This window comes from Zootoca vivipara, chromosome 12 (assembly GCF_965207765.1).
Source record: "Zootoca vivipara chromosome 12, rZooViv2.hap1.1, whole genome shotgun sequence".
Taxonomy (NCBI): Eukaryota; Metazoa; Chordata; class Lepidosauria; order Squamata; family Lacertidae; genus Zootoca; species Zootoca vivipara.
Genome location: NC_142595.1, coordinates 587,158 through 599,052, shown reverse-complemented (window position 1 = coordinate 599,052; position 11,895 = coordinate 587,158). Strand labels below are relative to the sequence as shown.

Below are 11,895 nucleotides of genomic sequence, written 5' to 3'. Positions count from 1 at the left end.
CTGGCTGTGTTTAAAAAGTTCCCTCCTTTGGAAAATGGATGGGACATCTCACTTTCCCCACATGGGCCATTGAGCTCTGCTCCCCCCTGCCCGCCTTTGGTGGCACCAACCCCAAGCAGGCCAGGCTGCCTCCTGTGCTGACGAGGAGCAGCCCAAAGAGTCCTGGAACTGCAGTTTCTCCATCATGGAGGCTGGGAGGAGAGCCATGGGGGGGGCAAGCTGCAAGGGCCAGGGGAAGGACAAAACACCCACATTCCCTCCCAGAGAGGATTAATAGAACTGTAGAGTTGGAAGGGACTATCAAGGGTCATCTACTCCAGCCCCCTGCGATGCAGGAATCACAGCTAAAGAATCCCTGGCATCCAGCCTCTGTTTAGAAACCTCAAGAGGTTTAGAAACTTACGCAGCAGAATAGGCAGAAATGTTGATGGTGTCAATGCCTGCGAAAACTGTGTCTAGGCTCCTTAGGTAAAGGTAAAGGGACCCCTGACCATTAGGTCCAGTCGTGACCGACTCTGGGGTTGCGCGCTCATCTCACATTATTGGCCGAGGGAGCCGGCGTATAGCTTCCAGGTCATGTGGCCAGCATGACAAAGCCACTTCTGGCAAACCAGAGCAGCACATGGAAACGCCGTTTACCTTCCCGCTGTAGCGGTTCCTATTTATCTACTTGCATTTTGACGTGCTTTCGAACTGCTAGGTTGGCAGGAGCTGGGACCAAGCAACGGGAGCTCACCCCGTCACAGGGATTCGAACCACCGACCTTCTGATCAGCAAGCCCTAGGCTCAGTGGTTTAACCACAGCGCCACCTGGGTCCCTGTCTAGGCTCCTTGCCTGACTCCAAAATACACTCGGCAGGAAGTAGCACAGAAGGCTGACGTATCTCATTTATCTCCCAAGCATCCAAGAGTTATGAGGCTTTATAACAGGGGTCAGCAACCTTTTTCAGCTGTGAGCCAGTCCACCGTCCCTTAGACCATGTGGGGGGCCAGACTATATTTTTGGGGGGTGAACAAATTCCTATGCCCCACAAATAACCCAGAAATGCATTTTAAATAAAAGGACACATTCTACTCATGTAAAAACACACTGATTCCCAGACCATCCGTGGGCCGGATTGAGAAGGCGATTGGGCCGCATCCAGCCCACGGGCCTTAGGTTGCCTACCCTCATGGGCATACCCAGCGCAGGGCAGGGGGCAGCTGCCCCCCCCTAGAAGCAAGGCCAGTGCAGCCGTGGGTGAGAGCGGCGCTGCCAGCAGGGCTGGTGGGCAGAGCCGGAGGCAGAGCACAGCCTGGCAGAGCGCAAGTTCAGTGTTCCCGCCCACCGCACCGCGCCCTCCCTCCAGCTCCCCGTCGCTCCCTCCGGCAAGGCCAAGCACGGCAGGGAACCAGAGAGAGCAACGGGAAGCTGGAGGGTGCGGCACGGCGGGCAGGAACGCCGAACTCGCGCTCCGCTGGGCTGTGCTCCTCCTCTGCCCATCAGCCCCGCCGGCAGCGCCGCTCTCGCCCACAGCTGCGCGCTCCGCCGGGGTCCTGGCCATAGTGCACCGGGGGCAGCCCGGCAGGCCAGAGTGAGCTGTGTGCTGTCAGCGGAGCCCCGGTGCCTCCGACTGCAAAAAGCTTCGCGGCGCCTAGGTGAGACCGGAGTCAGTTTCACCTGGGCTCTGTAGCCCCGCCCATGTTCCCACTTTGTGGCCCCTCCCCTCCCGTGCCTTGGCCCCGCCCCTTGCCCCCCCCTAGTTTTGATCCTGGGTACGCCCCTGCCTACCCTGCTTTATAACATGTCAGGGGATAGCAGCATTTCCCCCCTGCAGACCTGGCCTGATCAAAATACAGTCAGGAGGATAAAAATAATTTCAAGGGAAGCAGGTCTCAGGAGGCAGCTACTGTAAAACTGCACAGCTCAGAAAAGAATTTAAACGGGGAGGGGGGAGCCTCCGTTCATCTCTCACTTTGATTTAATGTTCCTTTCCAAAATTAACCTTCAAATTTATCTAATTTGCTCAACTGCCTGCTGTCTCCGACTCCTCCTTTGTTTGGGGTGAGCAGGTCTGTCAGCGCTGGCTGGGGGCTGCAGGTCTTTTGAATTAGGGGTTTCAGGGGGGGGGGAGTTGTAATCCAAAACATTGGTAGTGTGCCAGATGGGTTGACTCAGTTTAAGGCAACATCATGTGATCTTGTGCATCAGGCCATGTAGCTGAAGCGCTAGGATACTATTTTAAACAGGCATGACTTTTCCCAAAGAAACTTGGGAGCTTGGTTTGTTAAGAGTGCTGAGAGTCGCTCAGAGGCGCCTGTTCCCTTCAAAGAGCTACAATTCCCAGAGTTCCCTTGGAAGAGGAATTGATTGTTAGACCACCCTGGGAATTGTAACTCTGGGAGGATAACAGGAGCCCCCTCTAATAATTCTCAGCTCCCAGAATTCCTTGACGGAAGCCGTGGCAGTTAAAGTGTTATTGCAGTGCTTTTAATCCATGGGGCGATGCCGTCATTCAGTATTCAAGTACTTTCTCATAACAAGCAGAACCTGCATTTTTTTTAATAAAAAAAACCACTCTTCTATATTCCTGTTAAAGTTTCCAGTCCCCTTGCTCTCTCCTCCTGCTGGTGTGTGTGTGTGTGTGTGTGTGTTTGTGCTGGCTTTTGCTGTGTGTCAGTTTAGCATGGGCTGCAAAGGTCAGTTCACTCCTGCATTGACTATAGAAGATGTCAATACTTGTTTATCACCCAGAACTGTTAATGCAGCGCCATGTTTGTGGCTTTGGGGCAATATATCGGCACGTCATATTGACTGTGGCCTGGAATGTGCTTTGTGACCTCCTCCCAGGCCAGGGGGGGGGAGCAATGCTTGAGGCCCCGGGGGGGACATCACATCACCAGGGCAACACTTTTCACCTGTCAGGTGTGGTGCTGCCCACAAATCCCAGGAACTTGCAAGAACTGGCCAAAATAAACCCCCATTGCAGTCCCAGAGGCTTTGTGGTGTTTCATGGGCTTCAGGGTTCACTACATTGAGTCCCCAGACCTGTTTTCACAGGCTCAGACTTGTGTCGCATGAAGGCTTTATCTCACAACCTGACACAGCGGGTGCTCTTCACACACACACCCCTGTGGGCTCCCCAGTGCAAAAGCATTGCAAGAGTTAGGGCTGCTGCTCTATTAAATAAATCTTGCCCCTCCCCCAAGTCAACTGATACTCCTAATTAAGGGACTTGGGCCCCATCTGGCCCACACCTTTAAAGCAGTCACAGTAGCTTATTCCCCTTGCAGAGTTACAATTTTCCATCTTCCCATAGAGAACTCTGGGAATTGTAGCTGTGGGAGGGCGAGAGGGGGAGAGGGGGCCGCCTCACAACTCTCAGCCTCTTGAAGAAACTACAGTTCCTGGGATTCCTTGTTTCTCATTAAAGTGGTATGATACTGCTTTAAACAGGTTGCAGGTGGGGCTCAAGCCCCTTAATTAAGAGTTTCAGTTGACTAGCTGACTAATCTACATCTGCGTAAATCTACGTATGAGTAAGCCAACAGTTCTGAAGCAAAAAAGTACTTTTTGGATTTTACTCTAATGCTACGTACACACTCCTGTTTACTCTGCATCTGTCTTGTAATAAAACACTTAAACAAACAAATCTGACCATTTTATTGGAAGGGGAGCTTTTTGTCCAAAAGTTGTGTGCATCAGTGGAGCCAATGAATCAATTAAACACGGCAGCCCTAATTTAAGTTGGGGGAGCAAAATCAGGGGAAGACCACCCCCCTTCCTTTCCTTTCAGAGTTTTGCAGAAGTGAGAATGTGGGTGGCAGCAACTTCTCTGGGCCCCATCCCTCCTCCTTTCTCTCCTCCTGTCTTTGGCTTCTTCATTAACCCCCCCCTTCTTCCCTCTGATGTTCCTGCCTCCCCCTCTCCCACCAGTCTGTCTCGCTTTGTTATGCCAGGGGAGGGGAAATGGGAGGGATCTGATGATAATAAAAATGATTGTGTGTTGCCTTGACAGGAGGGGCTTTAAAATCCCTTCTTGACGTTCCTAAATTACAATAGGAGAATAAAGAGCTGGAGAGGGGGAGTGAATATAGGACTTTGGTAATGTGTTAATCTTAATTGAACAATTACCTACACTCCTGAAGCATTCATTACTTACTGCACCGCTTATTGTCAGCTGTTTTTATTGTCTTGCAATGAATGCTGGAGAATCCATTTCTTGAAAAATGGAAAGCAGCTTCAAAAACCAAGCTGCTCTCTGCTCTCTTCACTGCTGTCCCCACCCCCATTTCTCTCAACTTTTACAAGAAGAGGCTGCTGAATGAGGCGGGGGGGGGGGCATGTCGTCCAGCATCTGGTTCTTGCAGTGGCCGCCCAGGTGCCTCAAGGAGAAGCCTGCAAGCAGGACAGGAGCACAAGAGCCTCCTCCCCTCCCAGCAGCAGAGGCCGGGGGGGGGGGGGGGAGGCAGAGCCCAGTCTCCTTCCTGGCTAGCTATCATCCATAGCCCTCTCCTCTAGGAATTGGTCCCGTCCTCTTCCACAGCCACTCAAGCTGTGGCAGCAAGTGCCGCTCTTTATGTGGCACATGAAGAAATCCTGTCTTTCATCTGTCCTGTCTTCCCACATTCCCTTTCATTGGACGTCCCTGTTGCATCTGCACTCTGTGTGCTTGTGACTGAGCGTGCAATAAATCTCCCTGCCATCTTTCTCTCTATCCTAGAAATTAAATACATTGTTTTCCCATGTCTTGCTCTTTCCCCCAAGGGATTGTTGGGCTGAGGCCTCCTTGGAACAGATGCTCAAGTCCTGCCTGGGTTGATGGACAACCCAAAGTGGGCAAAGAAAGACGTGCTTCGCATCCTCTGGAAGCCCCCTGTGTTCTCAATTACGGGGCAATTAGGCCACGCATAACCAAACTGGAGACAACTTGTTTGGGCAGCAGAAGCAGTAGCTACAGAGGCCATCAAATTCCAGGAGAGGCGATCAGGCTTGTTAATGAATCCCCTGCAATCTGTTCCTGTGCTGCAGCAGAATGGGCTGGATGGCCCCTGAGGTCCCTTCCAATTCTAGGATTCTAATCTCAGGTGCCCCCTGAAGCAGTTTTATTTTACATTTTCAGGTTTCTGAGTGCAGGGGGGTAAAAGTGGCTGCTCAGCTTGTGTATTGAGTCAAAGGATTTTATATCTGTATTACTATTGTCTGTATCTGCATTAGGGTAAAGTAACTGTCTTTTGGTTCCAGAGGGTACAGCTACTATTGGTTCATTTAAGCTGCTGTATTTGGATCCTCTGTCTTATTGGTTTCCTCCAAAAGGCAGCACTGGGATTGGCTGATGTTGTTCCCTCCAAAATGTGTCCCTTCTAGCTAGTCCCCCGTCCCTATAAATGTAGCTTTCCTCTCCTCAGAGCTCAGTCTTGTTTGCTTTAATAAAGAAGTGTTCCTAGAAAACCGTCTCCAGCATATTATGTCAAGAGAGCTGAAACCACAAACCCCACGTCACAACACAGCTGCTGGGGTGGAGCATGTTGCTCTGACCAGAGTCAAATGTGTCCAATACTGTACTAATGCATCACCTATGTGTTTATTTTTATTGCAGCAGTTTGGCTGGTGGAATAATGTGCAACCTTTTGCGTCTCACTGCTTTGTTCAGCAGGCCAGGCTGTTAAGCCCCAGATAGAGCTCTGTTTTAGAACTCTTCCAACAGCCAGCGCTCCCTTCAAAAACCAACCCCGAGCCTTGTTAGAAACAGGCTGTCAGTCTCTTCCCAGGTCTCCTTTAAGAGAGCAGCTGAGAAAATCCTCATCAGTGTCAAAAATGAGATTAACGTTGGAGCTGTAAAGATGCAACTTGGAGTTTTCCTCTACTGCGCTTTGGGCTAGTCAAGTGCTTACTGAGAAGAGGGAGGGAGGGAGCCTTCCTTGGAATATTTACTCTGCAATTTCACATCACTTGCTTAGTCCATTGCCGGCAGACTCCCCTGACGTGGGCGATTTATGCTGCGCTCCATCATCGCCCAGGCGCCTGTCATGCCTCAACGTGACAAAGCGCCATGGTGACCCCCAGCAGTAATTGACTTTCGCTGGCAGAAGATGCTCCCTCCGCAGACCTTGGATCTCCCCGCCCGTCTCACTCCTCTTCCTCTCCCATTGCCAAACCACCAGGACACAAACCCAGCGGTGGGGGGGGGGAGTGGGGGCTTATGGGGGAGCTGACAGGCAAAGCACCGTGGTGGGGATTCCTTTCTGCAGAAGGTGGTGGAAATGCACCCAGGGCTGCCCTACAGCAACTCTCCAAGAAAGCTGCTTGCTGGTTGGGAAAGTTCCCTGGCAGGGATGGGGAACCCGTGGTCCCTCCAAATGTTCTTGGCGCTGAAGTGTGGAGGGGGCAATGGGAGAGGCAGCCCAAAGCCCACTGCTTGGCTCCCTAGCCCTGCTTTAACAGGTGTTAGCTCCAAGCAGTCATGGGGACACCATTCCTGTTGGATGCCTGCCTGCCACAACCTGAGGAAGCGCCAGTGGAACTGCTCTCTCTTTAAACGGATCCCAGCAGAGACTGTACCCGGGGCTGCACTGCCCCCTTGTGGCTCAAAAGTGCAGGTGCAGGCTGGCACTGTGTGCTTCTGTCCAAGGCTGTGAGCCATTACTCAAGTATTTTTTTCAGTGGTTAATATATTATTAAGCAACATTTATTAACCATTCTTATAGGCAGCAAACCCCACCTGCTCCATAGCAATGCAGAGGCTTTGCTGTGAGCTGCTAAGGGTACTGTCTTCTTCTACCCTAGATGTGCTTTAAAGACTTCACTGTACTGTACACCACGGATGCCACACTGTCCTTGCTTGGATGTGGAGTTATTTTTTCCTGCCCATTTGTTGTCCTTTAGCTAAAGCTAGGAGAGGCTCCCTCCACCTGCAAATCCTGTGACAAAACTAAAACTACAATTTTGCCAACCATTGAGGGAGTTGGGTATGTTCAGCCTGGAGAAGGGGGCCATCTTCAAGCACCCGCATGGCTCCCACATGGAAGGGGGAGCAAGCTTGTTTCCCCCTGCTCTGGAGGGGAGGACCCAAACCAATGGAATCCACTTACAAGAAAGGAGATTCTGACTAAGCATTAAGGAAAACTTTCTGAGGGTAAGAAGGTGGAGGACTCTCCTTCCTTGGAGGTTTTTAAGCAGATGTTTGGTGGCCATCTGTCAGGGATTCATTAGCTGTGATGTCTTGTATTGCAGGGAGTTGGACTAGATGACCCCTGGGGACCCTTCCAATTCCACAATTATCTGATTCTAGTATTCTAATTCTGGGAATGGCAGCATGCAGCTGAGAGCCCCTCTACCCCATCAGCAGGACCCTGGGGGTGCAGGTCTTGCTAGAATGACCCACCTCAGAACTGCATTGCTTTAGCAGAAGCTTTTTGCCAGGCAGTGGCCCGAAGTGGTGCAGTCCAGAAGGGGGATGAGGAAGCCTGCAGGCCTCCTGATGTTGATGGACTGCAATGTTCACCATCCCTGACCACTGGAGTTGGGAGTCCAACAACATCTGGGGGGCCACAGGCTCCCCACCCCTGGCACACACAACTGTTTCTAAGCACAATGATTGTCCACATAATTGTGCGGGTCACGCAAGTCAGCAGCCGTTGGGATGGGGGTGGGGTGACAGACTAAACAGATCTATTTGGAAGAACAGTGTTGCTGGATAAAAAATGGCACAAAAAACTTTGGGTTTTCTGTGCAAACTGAGCAGCTGAGAGGGAGAAAGAGGCCTCCTTGGGCACCCACATGCCTGTTGAAGGGGCTGAGGGTGCCCAACATGGGATGAGATGCAGCAGTGTGACTTGTTCACAGTGACCCGGCAGACTCCCTGCCTGTTGCACCCTTGCACCCCACTCTCTCCACCACTCTCTCCACTCCAAGACAAAGAGGGGCAGCTGACATACTTTGCTTTTATTACTAAATAAATAATCAGATAAAACCTTGTGCAAAATAAAACTATGTGGAGTAAGAAATGCAGCAGCCCTTGGGCCATTTGCCCCAGCTCATCATCACAGAAGTTAACCCTGAATTGAGAGCCTGCTTGGATGCAAAGAGCCACTCCAGGAGTCACTGGCCACTTCAAACAGCCCCCGCAAGAGTCCCCGTTGCCACCCTGCCTCCTGTAACGTCAGCGTCATGGAGCTCGAAGCCTGACTGCACAGGACGATGTTCCCAGTCACCAGCCTCTGCAGCTTCCACCCACCGGCGCATAATTTGGTATTGTGACAACCCTGTTTTCTGTGTTCAAAAGCAAACCCATAAAGATGTGCCTCTGCGTTGATAACCTGGGGAAGGCTCACCCCCCTGCACGCTGCTCTGGAGGAGGCAGGTGGGCCACATTCTGCAGACTAGAAGCAGGACCCTCACGGGAAGGTGCAGGAGCAAGAGGAAGCTCCCTCCGCACAGGGTCCAAGCTGGTGCTGTGCCGGCCAAGCACTTGCAGCTTCTTGATCCTAGTCCAGAGTCCAGCTCCCTCTGCCCCTGCTCCTCGCGCATCCATTAGATGTGGGAGTCCTCCTTCCTCCAACTTTGGGGGTAGCTGGGCTTGTGCTCATTTGCTGCAGGGGAGCGCATGCTGTCCAGGGGAACCACCACCTCATCCGGCTGCGAGTTCTTGTTCAGCTCCACCACCCGTGGCACCACGGTGGACCACCGATCTACAGGGAGAGAAAAAGAATCATGGAATCATAACACTGTAGGGTTAGTCCAGCCCCCTGCAATGCAGGAATCACAGCTGGATCATACCTGACAGGTGGCCATCCAATCTCTGCTTAAAAACCTCCAGGGAAGGAGAGTCCTCTCCCTTCCAGGTTGTCTGTTCCACTGTCCAACAGCTCTCACTGTCAGAAAGTTCTCTCTAATGTTTAGTTGGGATCTCCCACCTTGCCATTTGAGTGCATTGGTTTGGATCCCACCCTCCGGAGCAGGAGAAGACAAGTGGGCTCCATCTTCTAGGTGACGGCTCTTCAGATGATTGAAGGCAGCTCTCCTATCCTTCTTTCAGTCTCCTCTTCTCCAGGCTTGGCCTCCACAGTTCCACTTGGGCACTGACGTCGGAGAGAAGCCTGCCCAGCTTCTGCACTCCCTCCAGCACCAAGTGCCTCTGATTGGGGGCAGGACAGCTGCACCTCTGGACTTCATTGCATACCAACCTGGTGCCTTCCAGGTGTTTAGAACTACAACTCCCACCTGCCCAGATCTGCTGCAGGGCTCCAGGATGGCAAAGCAATGGATCCAGCTGCCAGAGATGCTTTTTAAATAAAAGGACACATTCTACTCATGTAAAAACACGCTGATTCCCGAACCATCCGTGGGCCAGATTTAGAAGGCGATTGGGCCGCATCCAGCCCCTGGGCCTTAGTTTGGGGACCCCTGATGTAGACTCTAGAAGCACCCCACTCTCCTGTGAGCAAACTGACAAGTGCCTGCTTCCAGGATGCCCCCCAACCCCTTGACCCATTCCAGCCCCCCATCCCACCCCTCCAGCAATCAACAGCACTTACCTCTGCGGAGGCGGCCCACTGTGTGGGAAAAGCCATAGTACTGGTAAGTGTCGTTCTTGCCAGGGTCCTCATTGATGATGCCCAAGTTCTGGTTCCAGTGAGACCAGTTCACCTCGTCCACTCTAGGAAGGAAGCATTGTGGCATTTGAGGTATTGGCAGGGGGAGGGGGGAGAGAGAGAGCCGTCAGCTGAGGTCATTCTGGGCGGTCCGAAATGTAACTGGTTTAGCAGACCTGGGCAGTGCTATAGAGTGGTTACAGTGCTGGACTAGGACTCCCTGCTCAACTGTGAAACTCACAGTGTGACCTTGGGACTGTCACAGGCTCTTGGCCTCACCTACCTCACAGGGTTGCTGTGAGGATCAAATGGGGAGGAAGAGAGCCACACCTGCCACCTTGAGCATCTTGGAGAACAAGGTGGGGCATCAATGTGATAAGGGCAGGTAGGCAAGGCATGTTCCTTCTTCCTTGAAGGCAGGAGCTCCGAGTTCAATCTCCATCAGCATCTCCAGGGAGGGCTGGGAAAAGCTCCCTCTCTGAAGCCAGTCAGTGTAGACACTACTGAGTTAGATCTGACTCTGCAGAAGGCAATGCCGTGCACTCCTGTGCCAAGAAAGGGCCTGGGACCATCTTCCCTCAAAGCTTCTGACCTGGTTCAGGGTCTAAATCCTCACCCCACCACTCAAATGCCATCCCAAATACCCCCCCCCAACTTCTGGCTCTCCTATATCCCTACATTGCTCTCTCCGCACCATGAAGGGTACTGACAAAAAAAACCCAGCTGGTTTGGGAGTGCTGTCTGATTTAAAACAGGCATTGCCTGCCCTGGTCTTAAAATTATAGGGCAGAATACAAAAAGGAAAAAAGAAAGAAAAAGATTCCTGTTTGGAAAGCACCTTCTAAATGTTGGAAAGATCTCTCTCTGCTGATGTAAGGCTTTCTGCAAAGCGTCAAGAACCTAGCACCATTTGCAGAGGCAAAGAGGAAGGCTGTGTGTGCATGTCAGAATGGGTGCACCCAAGGCTTTTTTCAGCCAGAACTCACCACAACTCAGTTCTGGCACCTCTCTGGTGGGCACCATTGCCATTCTAAGAGAACAAGGGAGACGTTCATGGCAAGTTCTGGCACCTCTTTTTCTAGAAAAATAGCACTGGGTGCAGCTGTGTGCCTGCAGGAGTGCAGAAAATGTAACCCTAATCCAGGATGCAGTTCCCTGAGTATCTCAAGTGCCTAGTCCTCATGGATGTGAAGAGATGGTTGGAAGGGCATGGGCAATGCCTGCTGACACCCCAGGTGTGTGGGGGGGGGGCAGGTTTTCCTTGGGGCAAAATTTAGGTTGTCACCCAGACTGGCGCAGAATTTCCAATAGACAACTCTGGCTCAAGGGTCTAATCCAGAAATGGAAAGCATTTAGTCAACGTCTCCCTCTCCCGTGGGAACTCCAGGCCCTTACCTGAAACACCACCTCCGGTCCGGCGTCCCATCCAAGGACTTCCCAACGGTGACCATCTCTCCGGAGCGGAAGGCTTTCCTGACAAACACGGGGAAGAACCTCTCAATATCCAGAATGGTGGTAGCCCACTGCAAGCAGAGGAGTCAGGAGAAGTATAAGAGTCTATTCCTGACAGGGTTTCAGTAGTTCTACGGATCCAGATGTCAGGCTCAGGATGACACCCTCAGGCAAATCCAAGGGCAAATTCAGGCAACCCACTTGATGCAAAGAACTTTTTTTAAAAAAAATGAGTGTTTGAATTATAGCAAGTCAAAACTATGTTTTCGGAAGCGATCTATTGCACAATTGCATGGAGTCAAATCACATGCCAGGGCATGAGAAAGTCCATTTGTTGGAATCAACCTTATAATCATCCGAACTCAATTTCATGCCATTCATGAAAACAGCAAAAAATAAATATCAGCAACAAACCCCCACCAAAATGTTTTCTACAACTTTTGCCTATACTATAAAGCTCCAAATTTCTCAAATCATACTAATTTTTTCCAAGAAATGATAAAGGAATTCCACATTGCAAACCTGTGATTTCTTGTATTGTTTTGCCAGTGCACTGCATTTTACTAAGCCACACCCTTAGAACTGGGTTTTGTCCAGGCTTTAATTTAGATCTGAATGGGGAACCGGCAGCTCTTGTGTGGGAGTTCAAGTCTAGAAGCAACAGAAGAGATGCAAGAGATCCCATCTCTGTGCTATGAAACTTCAATAAAACCTATTACTATCATTATTATCATTTATTAAATTTGTTACCTGCCCTTCACTAGCAGGTTCCCGGGTGGGTTACAGCAGCTTAGAATTCAGAACTGAAGACAGTTAAATTGCATTGCATTCACGAGCACAGGGGCGGTTCCAGAGCATCAAGGTGTGTTC

At 51.1% G+C, this 11,895-nt stretch overlaps 1 protein-coding gene across 5 annotated transcripts in view; it reads right to left on the bottom strand.

Moving 5' to 3' along the window:
- Positions 1–7,909: 7,909 nt before the first annotated feature.
- TRPV4 (transient receptor potential cation channel subfamily V member 4) overlaps positions 7,910–11,895 on the bottom strand; it is a 48,572-nt gene continuing 44,586 nt past the window's right edge. For 4 of the 5 annotated variants that reach the window (XM_088656106.1, XM_088656105.1, XM_088656104.1 and 1 more), the window contains 3 exons: positions 10,969–11,096; positions 9,517–9,638; positions 7,910–8,670 (listed from right to left, as the gene is read on the bottom strand). In XM_088656106.1, coding sequence (XP_088512232.1) covers positions 8,513–8,670; positions 9,517–9,638; positions 10,969–11,096 — 408 coding nt within the window. In that variant the 3' untranslated portion in view covers positions 7,910–8,512. The remainder of the gene's footprint in view (positions 8,671–9,516; positions 9,639–10,968; positions 11,097–11,895) is intronic. The other variant, XR_015946682.1, reaches the window with a different exon arrangement.